Genomic DNA, 23,947 nt, shown 5'->3' with positions numbered 1-23,947 from the left:
TCCCTCTCTCAAGAATAATAGGACTGGAGATAACCCAATGAAGCTGAACAGTGGAAGATTCGGGAGGAAAGGATGTGCTTCTTCACACAGTGCATAGCTAAATCACGGCATTCACTACCACAAAATGTAGTAGTAATGTCCACGAACCCTGGTAGATTCCAAAGCTGATTTAGACAAATTAATGGATCAGAGGCAGTATGTCTCTGAATACCAGCTGCAGAGGAACAACAGAATGAAAGGGCTAATGCACTCCTATCCTATTGAGGGCTTCCCACAGGCATCTGGTTGGCCACTGTGGAACAAGATAGGCCTTTGGGTCAGATCTAGCATGGCTGTTCTTCTGTTAGGGCACAGTGTTTCACCTGTAGCAGAAGAAGCGTGGAAGATGCATACCTCCTAATTACTCGCACAATCCACCGAAAGCTGGATAGCATTCAAAGTGCAGGTGCTGAACAAGCAGGTGAGTTTACTGTATTCCCCTCCAAGAAGAGCTTTATTAATACATGTAAAACAGAGCTTACCCCCACAACCTATTTTGTCCCATATTTTCCCTCCCCCATTTCCTGCAGCACCACCACTTACACTGGCTAAGCAAGGATCAGGTTATTATAAGTCATTGGTTTTTATGTTTTCTATTACAAACTGTAATTGTGTTTAATACATCTTATGGCTTGCCTTGGGCCTTTGGGAAAGTGTGAAATACTAATGGAAATAAAGTAATACGTTCCAGAAAGACTTTATCCTAAAGGCTCAGTATTGTTGGCTCACATCCTAACACACACACACTTTTTTCTCTTCCGTACTGCAGGGTGTTGGGTTTTTGGGGTTTTTTTTTACAGCAGCAAACACACAAGTGCAGGGATTGTTACAAAAAAGGAGTTCCATGGTATGCTCAAATGGCTACCTTGCCGTCAAATTGACATGTTCCACCCTGCTTAATGGAACCCTGGCCATGTCGAACAAGCCAAGTTCAACAAATCTACCCATTGTTTAGAACGATTTGGATCTAGGATTCTATACATGTTACTCAAACATCTGCTTCCCTAGAAACACCTCATTCTCATCTCATATCAAGTTGCAGAGCAACGGGTACTGGATTACACTTTTATGGCGGAGACAAGCTTGCAGTAACCAAAGAAGTGAATTCCAGGACTTGTAGTAAATCAGCCAAGCATGGATTGATTTGAAGAAAAGGTGAACCCAACTGGGTAACCCCATCTGGCAGTGCAGCCCCATAAGACAGATTAATTTTTATATCCCCACTCTCAATATTTATTTGATTAGATACCGCTGAACATTTTCCAGGTGTTTGAGGGTAATTGCATATTTCAAGGTTTATTAAAGATAGCAGAAGGTGCCCCTTTCTTTCTGCCACCTTTTTAACTGAAAGAGGAAAGAAACAATGGAAACTTACAGAAGAGATTCATTGTACAAAGTCAGCATGTTCTGAACAATTTTGTCCCATTCCCATATAAACAGAGCCGGCCCACCCATGAGGCTGGGTGAGGTGGTTGCCTCAGGTGGCATCCTCCCAGGGGTGGAATGCCCATTCTACTGCCCAGCTCTGCTGCCAGTCTCTCCAACTTCTAGGGGCAGAGAGGGACGGTGGCAAAGCTCTGCGGAATGCCTCCCCTCCTGCCGAGTCAGCAAGAGGGGAGGTATTCTGTCACCCAGCTTTGCTGCTGGGAGGGGGAGAGATCTCCCCTGCTCCTCCCACCCCATGGTGTGTTGGGACTCTGCTGAAGGGAGTAGCCAATGCAAAGCCCCACTGGCAAGTGTGAGGACCCAGAAAGGATCCTCCCACCTACCTCCCGGCAGGTAAGACTCCTTATGGAGTTTGCACTTCTATCACAGGGCATTTCATGTCAGGTGCTGAAACACCTCAGGCCGCTCCTGCATATAATTGTAGCTATGTTGGGCTGTGTTAGGTGTTGCAAGAATATCAACAGTGTGGTGTAGCAGCAAAAAAAAAGCACTACTTTATTCTACCTTGCTTAGACCAAACCTGGAATACTGTGTCCAGTTTTGGGCACCACAATTTAAGAAGGATATAGACAAGCTGGAGAATGTGCAGAGGAGGGCAACCAAGATGATCAAGGGTCTGGAAATTAAGCCTTATGAGGAACAGCTGAGGGAGCTGGTTATGTTTAGCCTGGGAAAGAGGAGATTGAGGAGAGAGATGATAGCCATTTTGAAATAGCTAAAGGACTGTCACATGCAGCAAGCTTGTTCTCTCCTGCTCCGGGGAATAGGACTCAAACCAATGGATTAAAGTTACATGAAAGGAGATTCCGACTAAACATCAGGAAGAGCTTCCTTGTGGTAAGAGCTGTTCAACAATGGAACAGACTCCCTCAGAGTGTGGTGGACTCTCCTTCCTTGGAGGTTTTAAGCATAGGTTGAATGGCCATCTGTCATGGATGCTTCAGTTGAGATTCCTGCATTGCAGGGGGTTGGACTGGATGCCATTTGGGGTCCCTTCCAACTCCAAAATTCTATGATTCTATGACACTGCTTTAAATGTATAGTGCAGATGGGGCCTTTGTCTTCTGATACCTGCTTACAAATCAGCTCTTCCTTTTGCTTTTATGTTCAGCTAAAACAAATCCTACCCGAAACATATATCTAATTTGGTTCTTTATTTTCCTGATCTGCGCGGTCTTTGTGCTTCTGCAAACCTGGGAAAAGTATGTAATGCATGAAGTGATAACACATGGATACCGGTACTGTATCAACTGTTGCACTCAATGAAACTTCCATCAGCAGATTCCTTTGGTGGACTGGGAGCTGTGCAGATTGGATGCAGATTTGTGTCTGGATGTGCATCAGCCATGTGTGGGCACATCCAGATGCAAAGAACCCAATGGAACCCACATCTGTCCTGCCAGAGTTTGAATGAAGACATGTGCACTTATCAGTACTGTCATGGTGATAGGAATGTGCATTTCCACCCAGTGACCTTACAGTACTAGTTATGTGTCAAGGCTCACCATGTCTGAATTATTCTGTCTTGTGGTGGCTGCTTCACTTTAAATGATTTTTAAGGTTGTTGGAAACTCCAGTGGACTCTTGTATCTGCATAATCTTAGAGGGGGGTGGGGAAATGTGTGAATTGTCCTTCAGCTCAATTTTAGTTTATAACCTTCAGCACCATAAAATATTGATTTGACAGACTCTTTCTTTACATTCAGTGGTTTCCATCAGATATAGAAAAACACAAATACTTCATTTTTCTTGCTTTGCTACGTTATTCCCATGGAAGAAGTCAGCTAGTTTGTTTTGGGCTTTTCTTTGTTACTATGATGAGTAGAGATGACTCATCAAACACTGGAAGCAGATTAGTGGAATAAGAAAATATTGTTTTTAACTTGGTAACTTTTCACAGGAGAATTGCTTTTTTAAAGGTTGAGTGGGGTGTGTGGGAAACCAGACTTCAAATCCAAAGCCAAAGCCTGCCAGTTAAGAATACAAGTGGAACAACAGCAGTAAAAGACAGGGGCAATCCATCTAATTACAGTACAGTAGGGTGGGTCCAGTCTGGCCCTACGTGGCCCTGTGCCTAATTAGTTTGTGGGCCAGTGCCCACCCACTCCAGTGGTCCAGAGCGACTGGAGGAGGGTGGTGCCAAGTGACCCTCCTCTTCTCCAGCCGCATGGGAAGATGTTGGTCCCCCCACCTGGACCAGCCACGGCCACACCATGCAGCAAATGCCCCCGTGAGTCTCCAGATGAGCGGATATTTCTGATGTTATCCAGGAAAACTTTGTGTGTTGTGGTGGGGCAATGAAGAAAGCTGCTAAGATGCTGACCACTAGACCTCACGGGATTCCACTCCTGCTTATGAGAAATGCATGCAAGTCAGAACACTAACGTAGAATTCTTCAGATTCCTAAATGTTTTGTGTATCACTGAGTCTACAAACTTTGCCAGAGACAAACTGAAGAAGAATTTGGGGGAAATTCTAACGGTGTTGAGTGTTATTATATAGGCGCCCTTGAAAAGCTGAATCAGACTATGATTTAGGACAGGATAAATGGGCTAGACGGACCTCTGATTTGATGCAGAAGGAGTACTGTCACAAACTGCCAAAAGCTCTGCTAATAAATGGGAAATATATTCATTTGCTGTTTTAGAACAGTGTCATATGGGTGCAGACTTGGAATAAATAAGCACCCCAGGCTCTTGATGCACTTTTATGGAGTCTTGGTGGGACCAAATGAGTTCTGCCAGATGACATAAAATGAAATTTCTTCCGGAAGAAGAAAGGCAACACTGCCAAGTAATATTATCTGGAATATTTATCATCTCCTTAAATTGTAATATTATGCAGCATAAAACTGACATATTTGTCTAACACCTACTTACTTACTTCATAATTGTTAAGGAGTTTGGGCTAATGTATTCCTACACAATATTCACAACTTTATTTTTAGCAGCAAATGCGATACAAAACAAAACAAAACAAGTTTAGGATACATTATTAAATTAATTATTCAAAACACTTACTTTTCTTGTTTTGCTTAATTCAAAATTGTCCTTTTAAACAGGATGTGAATTTTCCTTTCCTACCTTGAAATATTAAAATCTGCCTCCTTCCCTCTTTTACTGTTGCAAAACACTAGCAGAGCAATCCAAACCTTTGCATAGGGTATGGGGCCTAGATGGGGCAGTGGTGTTCCTCTGCCGGCCCTACTGACCTCAGTTGGCCAACTGCTGGTCACTGCCTGTAGCAGAGCTATGGCTGTAGCACTGGGCCTGCCATGCTGTAAAATCCCATCAGGCTGGGGCAGGAAAGAGAAGAGTGTGATTTGCTCCCTATTACCACCATCCTATGTTCTAGGATCCTATAGGATACCATCATCCTATGTTCTATGGACCCAGGTGGCGCTGTGGTTAAACCACTGAGCCTAGGGCTTGCTGATCAGAAGGTCGGCGGTTCGAATCCCTGTGACGGGGTGAGCTCCCGTTGCTTGATCCCAGCTCCTGCCAACCTAGCAGTTCGAAAGCACATCAAAATGCAAGTAGATAAATAGGAACCGCTACAGCGGGAAGGTAAACAGTGTTTCCATGTGCTGCTCTGGTTTGCCAGAAGCGGCTTTGTCATGCTGGCCACATGACCTGGAAGCTATACGCCGGCTCCCTCGGCCAATAATGCGAGATGAGCGCGCAACCTCAGAGTCGGTCACAACTGGACCTAATGGTCAGGGGTCCCTTTACCTTTACCTTTATGTTCTAGTTACTGCCATAAATGTTTGTAGTAAGCCACCTATCACGATCCTAATATCCCTCATGGTCATCATTTGAATCCCATAAGCTTATAGGTGGTACTGTTTGTTGATTTTGTTCCAGTGTGTGTCATTTTGCATATTCTAACAATGGACTTCATCTGCCATTTTGCTGCACTCACCAAGAGTTTTGACTCACTGTACAGCAGCTTTTCACACTATGCTTTGGATTTCACCACCCTGAATACTTAGGTGGCACCTGCACATTTGTCTACGTCATTTCTGACCTTGACCTCAAAGTATTTATGAACACAGTAAATACTAGCACCAGTTCTAGAACAGATCTCCATTATGAGACCTGTTCGTTTATCCCTATCTTCTGCTTCCTTCAAAAAACAACATTCCCTATCAGAGAATGTGTCCTCTTACTCCATTTTTCTCTGGTATCTTTGCCATGGGACTTCATCAAAAGCTGTCCAACTGTATAATAACTACACAAGGTCTCCCCTATTTACATGTATGTTGCATTTGTCATTTGAAAGGAATGAAGAGAGTTCTGAGCAGCTTACTGTGAACAGATACAGTTCAAATTGTGTCAACATGGAAATATAGAAATACAGTGCAGCCAAATAAAGATATGTGGTTCATTTAAATCATCCCGAATAAAGAAAATCATCCTCCAGATAAATCAACAGTCAGCTCCTTGGGAATGTCAAGGAAGTGTACAGCTATAATTTTTAACAATTACAACAAAATGCATTACTCAAGTGCAGCTAGAAGCAAGGTATGGAACTGGAATATATTCCACATACTACCGTAGGGCTGCAGGTGGAATTATGAGGAAGGCCCACATATCAGATTACAGTGTAGGCAACTCGCAAGATGCATAACAAGAGGGATATTTAAGATACACCATTCATGGGTGGCTGGGTAAAATTTCAGCCCAATAATACCTTTCTATCCCCTGATGGAACATTGGCATTGTGAGGGGCTTTTGAACAAGGACATCCTACTAAACCCGTGCTGTTCGGAATTTTCTTAAAACATCTGAATAGAGCTCACAAGGCAAGTGGAATAGATCACCAACAGTCATTATCCACTCTGAAATGAGTGTCTTGGGTCACGAGCAATAGGATTACAGTATGAAGTCCCACTGAAATTAATGGAACTTAAATGAATCAAGCACATCCTACCCATCCCAAACAAATACATTGTAAGATCTTGTTCCCTGCAACTTGCCACAAAAATAAGAATTTGGCATGTCTTTTTCCTAATTTGGAAAATTACCGTATACACCGTAGGTAGTATTCTGCACTAGTCCTACTTAGAACTGACCTACTCAAGTTAATGGCCTTAGGTTCATTCATTTAAATGGGTTGAAGCTGCATAGGACTTAGCTGAATAGAACCCCATACATTTAAAGCACATGGTTTCCCAGAAAGAATCCTGGGTTGTGTAGTTTGTTAGGAGTGCTGGATATTGTATCTCTGTGAGGGGTAAACTACATTTCCCAGGATTCTTTGGGGAAAACACATGTCCTAGAGAGGATGCCTTGCTGACTTCTGCATGTTCTGAAGCTTAGTTGAAACTCCAACCTAATTGAAAATCTCCTTGCGGAAATGATGCTTGATTCATGAGCATTATGAGATGAAGAAATCTATATTCCCAATCTTCAGTGACACTGTTGCCTGTTATCAGCAAAAATCCATTACATCATGCAAGAAATCTGGTGATATATCTGGGCTACTTTTATTAATGCTTTTCTTCTAAATATAATAATATTTTCAGTATTCTTATTTCTATACCCGCGACTGCAATTTGTTTTAACTGTCTTTAAATCTGAATTTTAAATTCACCCCGGGACCTGCTGTTGAGGGAAAGGTAATAAATTTATCATCATCATTATTAATGATAATAATGTAATCCAGGAAGCATAGTTCTATGGTCTCTGAACGTTCCCATTTAACTCAGCTGAAAATACATCCAACCACTAATCAGGAGAACTCAGTTTTATGTTCTATATGAAACTTAGTATTATTAATAATAAATAAAAATATGAAATACGATCACTCTCCAAACATGTGCGTAGACATGTGGGACAGATCATATAAAACACTGAAGTTAGCTTTCTTATTAAATCTTTTATGGCTCTCATAAATGCTTGTTTTCCATGGCACACAATGCCTTCTGACAACTTTGCCACACAAGACCATTTTGTTTTATTCCAGAAACATTTTTTTAAACATTGTTTTAATTTGCTTTAATTACATACATGCTATGGGGAAGAGTCTATAACATCATTTGAGAGAAGGCTAAAGAAGCTGGATCGGTTTGCTCTGGAGGCAGAAGGTGGAAAAGATAAAGGGGGACATGCTTGCAATTTTGGAATATTCAGAAAAATAAACGTTCCCAGTTGAGCTTTGGTGGCCCAGGACAGAAATCCCCCACGTGCAGGGGAGTAGCTATTTTATCTTCCCTTTTCATTAACCAGGTCTCAGAACAGCATTCATTTATTCTGGTGTTGAACAGAAAATGGTTGTGTGAGAAAGTGAATTCAAGTTGAATCAGGATATCCCTGAAGTAATTGCAACTTGGGCAAGAGGAACCTTTATCCCCTGATGATGATGATGATTATTATTATTATTATTATCAGTTTCTTGCCACTGATAGCAATGTTCTGCAGTGACAAAGTTCTGCAACTTAATGGTGCTCCTGAGTCCAAATGCTGTTCCAGGAATTTCAAGCTGCAAATAGACCTAGGAATGTTTTACACCAACACCATCTGATGAAAAGGCTGCAACTCAACTTTTTCAGAGTTTGCACTTTACCTCTGCCATACATGTAGCCTCAAGATGACTAATATGTTTGATGTATGATTCCATAGAACTGTAGATCTGGAACACACGGATCATCTAGTCCAACCCCCTGGAATCTCTCACCCAACATGGGGCTTGAACCCACGAGACCCACAGTCTCATGCTCTACTGACTGAACTATCCCTCAGGGCCTTAGCTACCTCACTGGGCCTTAGGGAACCTCACTGTTTGTGAGGTTCAGATGGATTTTAGGAGATTACAAAAATATTGGATCCCTTCAAAGTCTAAAGGTGCTAATTCTGATTTCTAAAATACTTACTGCCTTTAAGACCACATGCATAACCCTTGTTCCCCATCTTCCATAATAATATTGGTAACTGAGACAACCATCCTGGGTTTACTATGCATGAGCCATCTTTAAACAGCAAGTACATGTTGGCCAAAGCTCAAAAACTGCAACTGTTATTAAGGGCCTTTAAACTTGAGATCAATTGTATCACAAGTTTACCATGTTTTTGCTGAATATTTTATGTGTGAATTTAACTTACTGTAGACCAGATAGTCACATAATGCAAAAACCACACTATTTTAATCTGAGTTTATTTCTATTACGGAAGTAGGAAATGGAGAATTCCAACAATCCATTTTTGGCATTCATACAAAGGAGAAATAACTATATTATGTACTCTTAATTCCACTCTGGTCAAACCCATCTGCAGTCACACCCTTACTCTATTTCTTATTTTTGTTACTTTTGTTGTAGACTATCCCTTGCTCTGAAAGTAAAATGGCAAAGAAAATAAGTTTGCATCATGCCAGTCTGGCAGACTGTAAAGAAAATCAGAAGCAAGTCCATGAAAAATCTTAGTTTTCCTAAAACCACTTCAAAAAATACAGCAACTGGATTTTCAGAATAATTTTTCACAACATTCCACTTAAAAAAACTGCAGCCTCAGCCTCCTCCCAATCTATTTGTTTTAGTTCACTCCTTGCCTAATTTAAACAGCATGTGCTTTATAGTTAGCAATTCAGATTGGTAATCCAAGCTCCTTTGGATTTGGTTTGTTCTGTTCTGAGTCATGTTCCAGTTGCTCCATACTTAACAGGGACAGGTCATCACCTGGACAGAAACACTCCATAGCTAGATGCACCAATGACTGTCATGCAGCCTGAACAGACTGCCTAACAGACTGTGAACCATAGGTCTTTTCTGCAGAGCATTTACTGGTGGCTCCATAACTCTGGCTCTAACTTTGTTTCCAGCTGTTCCAACAGAAGTAAAAACAGTTTCCATTTTATTAAAACAACCTTGCTGATATACTACGGTAACATGAGTGAAAGGAGGGTGCTTCCCCGCTGCCCGCATTCATGCTCCATGCTAACTTTTGTGATTCTTCATATGCCACCACACATACAGGCACACAAAGATATCATTTCCATTTTCAATGGAATAATATTTTGGTACCCACCCTGCTCCAGACATGCCTGCACACCCAGTGCACAAATATGTGGATTCAGCCCTGAATTATACGTAATTACCAAAGCAGCCACCAGGTGGGAGGTTTCATTTATGGATAAGAGAACAATTTACTTGGAAATGGTCCACAACAGGAAACGGTTCCTTCATACGTCATGTTTTATTAGACTGTATATCTGTGAGTACACTCGTGTCTTATAATTTTTGTAATATGCATAGAATGACGGTAGCCACAATAAAAGTAACAGACAAGGAAAAAAGAAACTTGCATCTTAGATGTGAATATGTGATACCGTCATAACTTCAGGTTCCTGACCTATGCGCTTAGGGGAAAAAAGTTTAGGGCCAAAAATGAACTCCATGCTCTTCTCAAGATCAAGTATGTTACATTATCTGTAGCCAGTTATCCCAACACTGCACATAATTATGACCAGCAGAAGCTGACAGCCAGCGTCGTTGTTCAGCAGACACTATATCAGGCATGATCTTAAAAGCCCTTAGCTTAAAACCAAGATGAGTTGGCAATGATAAAACTACAGTTACAGTGAAAATATTGTACACAGTTATCAAAATGAATGATAAAGGTTGTGAAATGGACTGCACAGCTAAAGAGTTCTAAATAAAAAGTTTGTTTTCAGCTGCTTTGGTGATGCTGAAAACACATATCTAACTTTCTACAAGGAGGAATTATACTATGGGACTACAATATGCCAACAACATAGCTGCCAAGTTATCCCTTTTTTAAGGAGATTTTCCCTTATGCTGAATAGGCTTCCTCGCGAGAAAAGGGAAAACTTGGCAGCTATGCAACAAGTGATTCAATTAGCATATTTTTGATCCTAGGATATGGCCTTTTAAAATACAAGCTTGTGAATTGAATTAATATGGTTTGAAACTGGAGAAACAACCTTTTTAAATTTGCTCTCGGACACATCATGCTATGACAACATTAACAGCTGAAGATGCAGACAATATTGAGCAGTGTAACAATGCAGTGGTTAAGTTCTTTAAGAAGTTCTTGCCAAAGTGCTTACTATGGCTTTAAACTCTAATTGGCTTTCTCATTGGACTGAGGTTTCAATGGACATCATTTGCATTGGCCAATGACAGTCTGATTGTCTCTTGCAAAAAAAATGGGGACTTGCCATATGACAACAAACTGGGCCAACCTGAGTTTTCATTCATTCCCTTGGAACTTTTGTTTGACTCTCCAGATGAGGCTCTCCTGCTGTCCCAAAGCTCCTGATTCTACCCCCCCCCCAAGCTATGTTAATAAAAACAGAACTCAAATGATGCTCACTAGTTGCTGGTAGCATGAATGGAGTGACAAGAGACTTTTATATACTGTATATCCATGTAAATCAGCTGTTATCACAATATTATGAAGTGGGTAGCTCTCAGTTGCCAAATGCTGTTAACAAAGCACAAGTTCTGATTTTAGTTCATTCATTAACCCACTTTCCTAAAACTTCCAAGCGAAGTTAAATGTCAGATGCAGACAGACAGGCACTTTTAAAGGCAAACAGGCCTATTTTATCAGACACCCTAGTACACAAAAGTTTGTGCCACAATAACTCCGTTTATATTTACCATATTTGTGCAAGAGAGATTTTAGAAGAGGCATCTTGCAAGGTGAGAAAGGCGCAGACACTCACCAATTTCAGTTTTCAAGGGTTATTGAAGTTGACAGCCACCCTCTAAAAAAACCCCTAGCGCCAACGTCTTACCTTCCCGTGATGAATTGACTCCTGGACGGGGTGCACATGGGCTGGACGTAGTAGTTCTCCAGCTTCACGCCTTCCGCCGCCAACTTATCCAAGGTGGGCGTCCTGATCTCCGAGCCATGGTAGCCCACGTCTCTGAACCCCTGGTCGTCCGCCAGGATGAAGATGAGGTGTGGCGGGGAAGGGGCGGGCTCCGCTCCGGGTCCTTCTTCCAACTTGGCCGTCGCGCTCGCGCTCTCGGGGTCGCCAGCCGCGTCCCAAGCCAAATAGCCGTAGGTGAGCAGGCTGAGCACGGAGAAACCGGCCAGCAAACCCCCGGCTAGCATTTTCCCTCGGCAGAGCCGGGCCAAGAGCTGCACGCCCCCTCCCAGCCTCTCCCGGGGTGGGGGGGGGGGAGAGAGGCAAAGGTCCACGAAGAGGCAAGCCGTCAAGGGGTCCCCCCGCTGCAGCGGCGGCGGCAGGGCGAGCCCATGCTGACAGACGAGGTCGAGCGCAGCGCCCTCTGAGGGGAGAGCGGCCGTCGGGGCAGCCTTAGGCGTCTCCAAGCATCCCCAGGTGGCCGGGCAGCCTCCAGCCAGTGACGCCGACCGCTGCCCGCTACTCCATCCTAACCCTAGAAGAGGCACGGCCCCCGTCTAGGCGAGCGGGCACGGGCGGCACCAACGCTGCTGCCGGGAGGGGGGGCGTGGGGCGCTCCATCTGCTGCGTCTCCCGCAGCAGGACCCGTCTCCCCGAAAAGGGCGCCCGCTTTCCCGGTGAGCGCGAAGGGGCGAGCCCACAGGACGCCGTCCTTCCCTCGCTGCAGGCGCGCCGGCGAGCAACTCTCGCTCCGCTCCCTTTTCCTTCTGCCGCCTCCCTCGCCCCCACCCATCCCGGGCGAGCAAAGCCAAACAAAACGCCGGCCCGCCTCAGCCCAGGCGCACGCGCGCGCGCGCGCCTCCCGCTGAAATTGACCGGCGAGGAAGGCACTGGGCCAGCCCCGAGGGGAGGGCGAGCTGAATGGGCTCTCCCGGGTTCCTTTTTTTTTTGCCGTTCCCACAGCTGTCTTGCTTAGGAGAAGGGCGAGTTTAGTCCCAGCAGGCTTCAGCCTTGGAGCGTACCAAGTAAATAAAGGGTGCCTCTGAGGAAGTACAGAATGCACCCCGCCCTCTTGTCTCTACCTTTCCTTCCAAGACGGATCTGAGGACTTTCAGATCACAGGAGGACACTTCTAAGCAGGCCTGAAATAAATTCAGAACCGGAACCAGAAATAAAGTTCTGGAATCTGTCGTGCTCCGGTAATAAAGGGTGTGGCTTCCACAGAGTCCTTCCAGAAGTCGGAAAAATCCTTATTTTATTCAGTCCTGGAAGTTTAAAGAATCCTTTTTAGTTTTGTTTTTGCATACGGCCACCCTGAAGGGAAAAATAGATATACAGTAGGTCGGAATACCATATGCACGCTGGAAGAATAGCTGCGAAACAATCATTTAAACCAGTGGGGAATCGAACCACAAGACAGCAGGAGACTGTGTGTAGGAGCATATAAAGCTGCAAAATAAAAAGAAGTCATATTTATTATGGGGTGTGCTAGTGGTGGAGGGAATAAGATGAGCTAGAGGAATCCAAAAAAATTAAAATGATAGCACATGGGAATGCATCTATCATAAACAACAAACACAATAACGAAGGATTAAATTTACAGAAGTAAGTCCAAAAACTGGGCTATTCACTAAGCAGTGTACAGTTAGGTAAAACAGTTGTAATTAACGATAACATCAGCTGAAAGAAAAAGAAATCACTGCTGGAAGTTTAATAAGGAATGAGACCATCTACCCTCAGCTATGAGGGAATTTCACAGAATTGGGCCCACAACTGAAAACACAGCTCCTGGTGGATACCAGCCATCCATCCAAGCCATAGGAACCACAAATAGTGATTCCCAAGTCTCCCAGACTTCAGTGATTGGGCAGAAATATAAGGAATCTAGTGGTCCTTAAGGCATCCAGGATAGGTGGTGTTAAGGGCCTTGTAGAGAACCTGACCTGGTAGCATGTGGGCAGCCTGTACAAGCTTTAAGTATCAGTTATTGTATTGGCCTGCATATAAGCCACACCTGCAAAAAAGGCACACTTTTAAAATGGGGGGGGGAGGCAATACCCGAATATAAGCCGCTCCCTTAAAACTGGGTTATAGACTGAAAATCGCTTGCGAGCCCGCAAAAGTTACCGTACAATTGATAAAATCACAAATCGCTATTCAATTGCTACAATTCTGCAAGCAAGCACACCCGTAAATGGCAAATGTAGAAGAAAATCCTACAGGTTAATTGCACAACAGTCTCAAACTCGCAAACTGGCAATAAAACATTTTTTCCCCCCGTTTCATTTTACCATTTGTCTGTTTCAGCAGCAATATCGTAAAAGCCAATTTTTGTAAGCCACTGAGCCCCTTGGGCTTGCCAATCAGAAGGTCAGCGGTTCGAATCCCAATGATGGGGTGAGCTCCCGTTGCTCTGTCCCAGCTCCAGCCAACCTAGCAGTTTGAAAGCACACCAGTGCAAGTACATAAATAGGTACCGCTGCAGCAGTTTCCATGGGCTCTGGTTTCCGTCACAATGTTCCGTTGCGCCAGAAGCGGTTTCATCATGCTGATCACATGACCCGGAAAGCTGTCTGTGGACAAACGCCGCCGGCTCCCTCTGCCTGAAAGCAAAATGAGGGTCACAACCCCCTTGACTGGACTTAACTGTCCAGGGATCCTTTACCTTTTTATCTGTGCTGTAAAGTGTGCAGGCAATGTATTGTTTGGGTCACTTTGATATTCAGTGCTCAAGAAAACCTTTAGTTTAAGACAGTGGTGGCCAAACTAGCTAACAGGACCAGTGGTCAGGGAAGATGGGAATTGTAGTCCCAAAACAGCTGGAGGGCCAAGTTTGGCCACCACTGGTTTAAGATCAGATTTAAGGCGATCTCATGTCGCCTTCCCAAGCCAGGGGAGTCATTCAGTTTGTTCATCACCATTCTTTCCTCGTGCTTCTGCTGTTCTCAGATGATTTTTATCACCCTTTTGGCTCTATGGTTGCATAGCTCTACATCCAATGCATCCTGTTGACATTCTGAACAACTGAATCACCATTGATGTCTCTTCCCCTTCTACATGTAGATATGCACATGATTTTACAAGCCTTTTAACACCTCTTGTCCATTGTTTTCAGAAATCACCCTTCCTTGATTTATGAGTAGGATGGGCGAAACTGTCAATTTGGTTTCTCTTATTTCTCCTTTTTACAATCTCAAGTTCAGTTCTTCACATTTCCATATCAGCTTGTGATTTATTTAAGTCTTCATGAAAATTCATCCATGATTTTCTCTTAATATACAGAGTTTCGTATAAAGTTTTGCCTAATATACACATTTCTGTAAAGCAATAGTTCCTAATTTAATGCATTTTTATATCATTTTCACTAATATATACATTTTTATGCACACTTTAGCCTAGTATATGCATTTTTTGTACAAATTATTTGGCTGGGGACCTCCATTACAAAACTTGGGCAAATGCAATTTTTTTAGGGTGGCTGTGTTTTGCTTCATCTATTTTTTTTGGGAAACATGAATTAGGTAGCTACACCTTTAAATGAGAATTGCATTATATTTCTTCCCACCCCAACTTATGAAATATATACTTATTTCCAAGGGAAACATGGGATTGTGCTCCACATATGTCTGCAATTTTTAAAAAGCCCCCCCCCTGCTATTCTTAATTTAGTTGGCTATGCCCATGTTCCAAGCCATAGAGTTACAATTTATTTTATCTCCATAGCCATGCCCTTACAAACATGGTGTTATTTTTCTTTAGTTTACTTAGTACTCTCTTGACAGGCCATTTTAGCATCTCTTTGTAGAGGTTTCTTGTGTTGCAAAAATATTGTTTGCAGTATTTCAAATACCACCACAAAACCTGGAAAATATGAAAGCACAGGATCTATTTTCAACCACAGACTGGCCTGATTTGCTGCCACCCATTCTGGTGCCATTGAAGAATATGCCTGGAAAATGTAACTTTAAAATATTAGCAACTTGGTTTCTTAGAAATGTATTTATACATCAATACTATTTCATTGAGCTGAAGTGCTCTTCCATGTAATCAAATGGCCTTGATTGGACCTGAATGATCTTATACACCACATTTTCTAAATCTCTTCACTGCAGCCTTTCCTTCTTAACTGATTATATAGAGGAGAGGTTAAGAGCATGAGTTATGAGATGGAAATCTCTGGTTGAAATCTGAGGTCAGCCATGTCTACTGTCTATCAGATTAAGCAGCCAGGCTCTCATATACAGCACAGATAATAATGAGCCTCCATCTTTCTGAAAGAGCTGGTGTAAGGATTAGTTTGTTGGAGCAAAAATATCAGAGAACTGTGAAGTCTTGAAAACTTAAGTTTTATAGTGGTATATAAGCCTTTATGGACTAGCAGTCTGATCATTTAGCAAAGATGTGAGGAACTGGATCTGGTTGGTGGGTTATTATCATATTTAATAACAATATCATATTTATTATCATATTTAAATCTCCCCCACCCACAATGAGCCAATGGCCACTCACCTGATATCACAGTGAAGCCAGGCGACCCCTTTTCACCCTTCTCAGTGCACTACACAATCAGTGATTGTTGGGGCTTCAAAGCATATGCGCTGCTCTCCATAAGCACCAGTTGTCTGTTAGTGCTTGCAGAGAGTTAATACTTTGAAGCCCTGATGGTCAGCTGATTGCAAAAAGCCAGGCAGGGCACTGTGTGCAAACCTTTGCTGATCAGCTGATCACTGTGTGTGATGTGCGTGGCTTGGCCAAAATGTCCTGGCAGGCCTAATTAAGCCTGTGGACTGGAGATTCTTCACTGCTGACTTAGGGAATGCGCTATATAAATACTATGCATGAGGGTGATAAAACAGCATCCAGAATCACCACACTCCGAAATGATGATAGGCTCATTATCATACTGCATTTTCTTTCTCAGTGGGTGAGTTGAATAGCACTTTTGCTGGAGTTGTATTTATATTCCATTAGGAACTAACCTTTTCATTATTTTACAAAGGTGCTACTTCTCCAAAATGAATAAATCCACCCCATGCTGTGAAAGAAGAATCACAGTTAAGTGACAGAGCACAGGCTTTTTCTGCAGAAGGTCCAGATTCAAACTCTAGCATCTTCAGGTGAAAAAGTATCAGGCAGCGGGCGATGTGAAACCTGAGGTCTGTCTGAGGCCTGTGAAAGCCACTGCTATCGGAGCAGACAATACCTGGACAATAATCTGATGTGATACAACGTAGCTTCCTATGCTCTATTCTCATCCTTTTAAGATAAATGATGCACTTTTATTTATTATCAAATTTAAATATGGTGTCTGCTAACCACTCATCAACAATATACTGCAAACATACCAAAGATTACTGGACCTCCTTCCTTTAATTGATATAACCATAAAAGCTTTACGAGGTTGTAAGAAGTCTTAGCTGCAGCAAATTTTAATGAAAGCTGCTAATTGTGTACCACAAACTAGTCCTGGAAAGTAGGAAGCATGAGGTGTGTGGAATTATATATCCACTATTAACACAGAAGAAGCTTTTAGTTTGAATTCTTAATATTTGTAGTTATTTTACAGGAAAATAAAAGAAACTCATACATGGACAACTAGGGAAGTTTCCAAAGTATGCACCTGTGCTTATTTGCTGGAGTATTGGAGAGAAGAAAAAAGCTGGAAAATGTATGTTGAACTTCAGAAGAAAAACAAAACAGGAACTATTACTTTGGCAAATATTGCAGGAATAATAATAATAATAATAATAATAATAAATTTATTATTTATACCCCGCCATCTGGCTGGGTTTCCCCAGCCACTCTGGGCAGCTTCCAACAGTATTGTATTGTATAACAGGAAGTATTCACAAACTAAAATGTATGCATTGTACCATGAACTAGGGTCAGTCGGGGTGGTGGTGGTGGCATAATTTACTAATATCTATTTAGTTCTGGATCAACTTTTGAAAGATACAAAACTTTCCTTCATGAAAGGCAGACTTTAATGAACAATATGACTGCCCCTATAAAATTCTCAATGAAAAGTTTTGGGCCAAGTAAATGCCATTTGGTAGTTTTGACTCTCCCGTTTACTGCCGTATCCACCAACACAGCTGTGCTCACATGATGCACGGGCATCCTTTCCTCCACTGATTGTGGCTTGAGTTTGTAACATAGCCCCTAAAACTGCAATAACTCCTCAGATATGTTTGGGAGTTGAATATACACAATCATGCAAAACTTAAGATTTTGACCACAACAGCAGTATAAATAAGTATGTTAAGGGAATAAGTGGTAGAGGAGGAATAATTGCCTTCCCTCTGCTATTATTATGCATTGATTTTAGGTTTTTCTCGAGGGAGGATGTTGGTGCTGTGTGCCAAGCGGATCAGAGGGTCATGATACATGAGTCAGTATAGCAGCTGGAGTTCTCGAATGCTGATAGATGAACATTAAGGTGAAATGACCCTACATCTCAAACTGTTAGTGGAATGAATGCAGTAAGAGTTTCAACAATATTTTGTATCCTGTTTTTTTTAATAAAAGAAACCCAACCCATACATCACTCCTGAGATTCAGAGGAAGCACAGTTTATGATAACACGCTTCAATAAAGAGTTCATCCTTATTTTCTACTGGTGGCATTTTATCATAGGCCAGGGCCTATAAGAACAGCTGTTGCTGCTGCTACCAGCCAGGAGGACTCCCCTGCTCAGCGCCTGAAGGCCCCGGTCCTGCCACTCACCACCTGGCCCAGGGCGGGGCCTGATGGGTTTTATAAAGGACTGTTGCCGCCGCTGCTGCTGGGCAGAGAGGGCTCCATTTTGTTTTGTTTTGTTTAAATTCCTGTTATTTTTTACCTATGTTATTTAAACTGTATTAAGGATGTATTCTTAGTTTTAGATTATGTTGAAATTGTTTTCTATTCGGTTGTGTATTTTTTGATGTGGTTTATGTATTGTTTGTGACTTTTGTAATTGTGCTATTGCTGTATTGTTGTGATATTCGATTGGAAGCTGCCCAGAGTGGCTGGGGAGACTCAGCCAGATGGGCGGGGTACAAATAAAAAATTTATTATTATTATTATTATTATTATTATTATTATTATTATTATTATTTGATTTAGTGATTATTGAAACACTGATATACAGCAGATCACACCTAGCATTCATCCTGTCTTGCATTATCATAGTGGCTCTTTTAGTACTTCATAACCTTGGAACCATTCCATGGAGGTCTTACAACAACTTGGTTGCCATTTCTCATTATATTTGATCAACCTGCTCCCAGTATTTTTTTTAAAAAAGAAAACAGTTTTGTCAACATGGCAATACCATAGCCTTGATATGAGAGAAATACGGTAAGTTAATATATATGTTTCAATAATAAAAAATGGAGCTATCACCTGCTAAATAATGATTTATGAAATAAACCCAGCATGACACATAGATTTTATTAACAGAGGTAAGAAAACTTTCCCTAAAAAAAAAGACTTTTGCTGAAAAAGTTCATAGAACTTACTACATTTCCTGCTACATTAGTTGAGAGAGAAATTAACTATTTAATACTTTTTTAAGAACACAGATACAAGAGGCATATCAAGAAACCTAGCAGAATAGAGAAAATCAGTGGGATATGGTTAACTTTGGAAATAAAATATTGACAAATCAAAACAAGGAGGTTGCTAATATGTTTGATGAGCAGAACTAAGGACTCCCTAAAAGACAAAAGGCCTTCCTTAAAACAGGGCTAGAGAACCTGTGGCCCTCATGCTGTTGGGTTCCAACTCTCATCAGCCCCAACATTAAAGCTACTCTGATGCTACTTTAAAGAGTCAAGGCTTCCCCCAAAGAATTCTGGGAACTGTGGTTTAGGGGCACTGAGAGTTGTTAGGAGGCCCCTATTCCACTCACAGACATACAGTTCCCAGAGTTCCCAATGAAGAGGGATTGATTGTTAAGTCACTTGGGAACTATAGTCTTCTAACAATTCACAGAACCCTTAAACTAGAGCTCCCAGAAGTATCCAGCATCTGAACATTGGCTACCCTCAATCTACTTCTCAGAGATGCTTGATAATGCAAGTGATGAGAACAGATAGAGGATGTCATCTATTCTGGATCACATATGTTGAGATGAATATGAAAATTTAATGAGTTAGAATCTAGATAAAAAACTCACATGGTAGAATTGTCATTTCAAAACACAAATTTGAAACCGTTTTTAAAGGGAATTTGTATTAGTAGGAACTGAACAGCTCAAAACACTTTTTTGCATATCAGGTTGCCATGCACAATCGTTATTTCAGAGTACTGATGAAGTGCTTGATTGACATCTTCAGCTTTGATTTGTCAAACAACAACAAGTGGACTATTTTATAACTCGGGTGGACGTGTTCTAGGTTTGAAAGCTCTCAGCATGCAATTCATCAGACCGAGTTCCTCTGGGCTTTCAACTTCAGGTCACTCACCTTTCTTATTAAAATGAATAGGCACTATGCAGGAATAGCACTTAGTGAATCTTACTCAGGAATGAGAAAAGATTGAGCAATACTGGGGTCATTTCTCTTTGCTTCATTTTCTGCTAACCCTTTTGTAATTGCCACACACCATTTCACTTTGATCTTACCTTACATGGAAATAGAAACTGGACCCAAGCACTTGAGCAGGAAGTCCCATTTACCAAGTGGATGCTAGGTTTTCTGTCAGATCATTGCAAGAAGCAGTGTATTACGAGTATGAATAAAAATCTGATGATTCTTGGGAGTGACTTCATTCTTTTTGCTGTCATTGGTAAGCCTGGTAATTAATTCATAGAAGAAATGTTCATGAATTACCAGCTTCCACCAGTGAATTGCTCTGTGGTTTATGACATAACCCATACTATGTCTGTTATTTTGTTTAATATTATATTGCATTTTTCTTCAAACCTCTATGGGACTTTATAGGCACAAGGCCAGATTTTGATGTAAGCATCAGTGAAGGGCGTAAATCTAGATGGACTTAATATAAGTCTTTTGGATTGCTGCCTCTATTTTACAACTCAGAAACTGAGTCAAAATGTAGATTTTCCTGCATTTAATTATGAATTTATGTTTATTTTGCTATTTAGGTGGTAATCCTGTTTCCAGCTTCCTTAGAGCCGGGGTCAAAGGATCAGGTGCAATTTGGTATGTGCTGATTTAGCACACAACCAATATTTAGGACATGACCACCTCATTTCATGCAGTATTTTTTATTTTAAAATGTGCAAAATTATTTAAAACAAAGGGTTTTGTCCAATGCTAGTCCTACTCAGAGTAGATCCATTGAAGCAAATATATATGACTAACTTAGTCAATTAAATCCATTGATTTCATTAACTCTGAGCAGAATTTAGTTCAAAATAACCCAAAGTACATACCGTATAACAGTACTTTGTACTTAAACACAAAAGAAAACAAAAACCGTTTTCTAGCAGCTCTGTGCTGGTCAAAATGTAATCGGAAATATTACCACATTACTTTTCAGCAAACTGTTCCATGCCACCCCAATCCCTGAGCGGTGTGAGATTCCAGGGGTCTTGGCGCTTACCCAAGGTTTGGGTTTCCTTCCAAAATTTGGCGTAGCGGAAACTGTAGTGTCTTTATGGTATATGGTTTATTTACAGATATATGCAACCTGAGTCTACAGTGGAGAAAGGGTTCAGAGCATTTACATCTCAGGATGATTCTTTCTTAGGAGCAGCGGGCACAGATCTACATACAGGGGAATCAGCCATGCTGCTGGTCTCTTTGTTACAGCCTGTTCTAGCCAGCAGGCCAAGGGTTCTTGTGGTCCCCCTTCTCCCGTTTTCAAACCTCTTGCAGAACACCAATATTTCCTTCAGCATACTGTATGTCATCCAAGCTGAAACCCTGAACTTTTTCTTTCCCAACCCACTAACACACAGCTGGAGAAGGAGCCCCCCCCTCCCCTGTCTCACACAGGTTTAACCCTATTGATGACTTCCCTGATGAGTTGATGGATGACTGTTATCAGCCTTTGTTATCTCCTGGAGATGCCCTGGTCTGAAAAAGCAAGGTTAGCCTGCATCTTTACACTGCTGACTCAAATGCCAGTCAACACCTCTTAATTCTTAAAGCACTGATCAAACCCAGGAATCCAGAGGAAGTAAGGGCATCTACAACCCAGGGAAATCAGGACACCTACAAACCCGGAGCAAAAAAAAAAAAAATAGGGGCAATGTTTTGTCTTGAGAAAGGTATTAGAAACATGTAAAAGCTGCAGTGGCATGCTCTATATAGTAGAAAGGATCAGCTCTGCTAGTTTGAATTGAATTGTTCTGTAAATTAAAGTTTATGAGGACCCTAAGAATAAAAATCTAACTTTAGCCTGCTATGACGTTGGCTGGCTACATCTGCAATAGGATGAGTAAGAATTAATTAATGCTTTTCCCTCTCTTCAGCATGAAAGGTTTCCCGGAGTTGCAAACAAGCAACTCAACCAATTAAAACCACATAATTATTATATGCATATAATGTGCATAATAATGTGTGTAATAATGCATAACATGCATATAATAAGCAATAATTGTTCTCATTTTAGTAGAACCAGTAAAAAATAACTCACTTTTCACTGAGGTCAGAGAGCAAGACTAGAATGAGAAGAAAAAATCCATGTGAATAAACTCATACCTGCCAATTGTCCCGGTTTGAGGGGGACATCTTGAACGCCTTTTTGTCTGACTCAATGGGACATTCCAGGATCCAATCAGAAGACCAGACTGGCTCCTGTAATCCCAGGATGCCCTGCTTCAATTGGGACTGTTGAGCAGTATGCAAAACATCCTTCCTTTACCAGCTACCTAGGAACTGAGCAGGGGGAGCGTGTGAATATCTGTGAGGAAAAAGAAAAGGCCGCTCTCTTCAGTCTCGAGCAGGGATTGAGAGCAGTGAAGAAGTATTGCTCTTCTCCTAGAAAAAAATAGTTAAGAAAGAACCTCCCTCTTCTGAAGGAACACTAACTTGCTAGCCCTGCCTTCAGTTTAGCCTTTCCTGCCTGCTCTTTGTGACTGAGACTGGAATATATGGAATAATATCTAAAATAGTGCTGTTTTACTGCTGTTAAAGATGAACATATTTTTAGGAGGTGTTAAATATTACAAACAGCATCGAAAGCCATCTGTACCATACCAAGTCGGAACTTCATGCCATATGTGGAAACTTTATATGCCGCCATTTCCAGAATTACATGTTCATTGTGTTTTTCCACTATTTGCACGCTCAGCAATAAAAACACAGATGAGTTTTCAGAAATCCTCAGCACAAGCCATAAAAGCTCCTCACAGCAACAAATCCCTTGTTTGATTTTACCAAAGACTTTGCAAAGGAGAACCAAGATCCACTTTCACATTTCAAACCACCACAGAGCCCAGCCCAGCCAATTCAATGCTTTCAGGTCCAAAATAGATGAGGCCATGAATACCTTGTTGGGTTAATAGCATGCGTGCCTGTGGAAGACTGCCAGGGAGTGCCCTACAGCCCCACATTGTGGAAGATCCCTGGGTAGCAAGACTACAGCCACTTATCTTCATTGCAGTGGAGTTTGAGAAGACAAAGAAGGAACAGTTGATGACAGTGAGGCCTCAGTTCCTTACAAATGAAGTGGAAAGGAAGAGAAGGGGTAGAGGTGGCTTGATTTGAGTTCCAGCTGATCCAAAGCCTAGCAGGAAGAAGGTGCTGGGAAGGAGCTCAGGGCGTAGCAGGTTAGAAGTGCAGCCTCACGCTACCCGACCCTCACCACTGCCCCAACAAGGAACTTCCTGATTGTATTCAGCAGAGAAAAAGTGTGAAGGAACACCTTGCTGCTAATAAACAATTATGAATTGAACAAGCCAGTTTGTTATGGCTATTTGTCTGAAGGAAGAGAACGGTCAGGGTCATGGGCACACGGCCTTTGACATACCCCTAACCATGGAAGCCCAACACTGTCTTGTGCATGCATACAGTGAGGGGTGCAGGATCCGATTTCAGCATTAAAAGGGGCCTGCAAGTGAGGAACAGCTGAACACTTCTAAATCACTAGCTAAAACTTTCATGCAGTCATTTTGAAGCCATTAGCCAGGAGCGCAGCCCAACTCTTCTCTTCTCCCACCTCCTTCCTTTCAGTTTAGAACAGAGTCATTCAAGCTTGTGTCCCCAGGTGCTGTTGGACTATAACTCCCATCACCCGCTGCCATTTTAACCCATGGTTATGGATGATGGGCATTGTAGTCCAACAACATCGGGTGACCCAAGGTTGAAGAAGGCTAGTTGAGAATGCTTACCTCTAAAAATGTGAGTATTGGCTTAACGTCAAAATCTTACTCTTTGCTATTTGCTGAGATATACAGCCAGCTGTGTGGAAGGGGGATCTCTGTGACCCTGTTTCAGTTAGTGACTGGAATAAGTGGAGAATGTGCACTGCTTCAGCAAATAGAGAAGAGCCAGCTTTTTAAAATGCGGATGGGTGATATTTAATGCCCGCAGGACTGCATCATATGAATTGAGGAGTGTTGCTGCTTTGCTGCTAGGGTGTAAGACAGAGAATTTAGCAAGTAACTTGACTGCTTTGATTGACGGAATTGGCACTTTTACAGGTGCCACATAATACCCGTTCCACATTTGTA

General features: G+C 42.0%; 1 protein-coding gene across 1 annotated transcript in view; it reads right to left on the bottom strand.

The window, feature by feature from the left end:
* Nucleotides 1–12,170, bottom strand: part of ARSJ (arylsulfatase family member J) — a 33,453-nt gene extending 21,283 nt beyond the window's left edge. Inside the window, exon 1 of the mRNA XM_035112556.3 lies at nt 11,245–12,170. Within this exon, the coding sequence (XP_034968447.3) occupies nt 11,245–11,567 (323 nt within the window). The 5' untranslated portion in view covers nt 11,568–12,170. The remainder of the gene's footprint in view (nt 1–11,244) is intronic.
* Between the last annotated feature and the right edge of the window lie 11,777 nt (nt 12,171–23,947).

This window comes from Zootoca vivipara, chromosome Z1 (genome assembly GCF_965207765.1).
Source record: "Zootoca vivipara chromosome Z1, rZooViv2.hap1.1, whole genome shotgun sequence".
NCBI lineage: Eukaryota > Metazoa > Chordata > Lepidosauria > Squamata > Lacertidae > Zootoca > Zootoca vivipara.
This window is presented reverse-complemented; position numbering and strand designations above follow the sequence as displayed.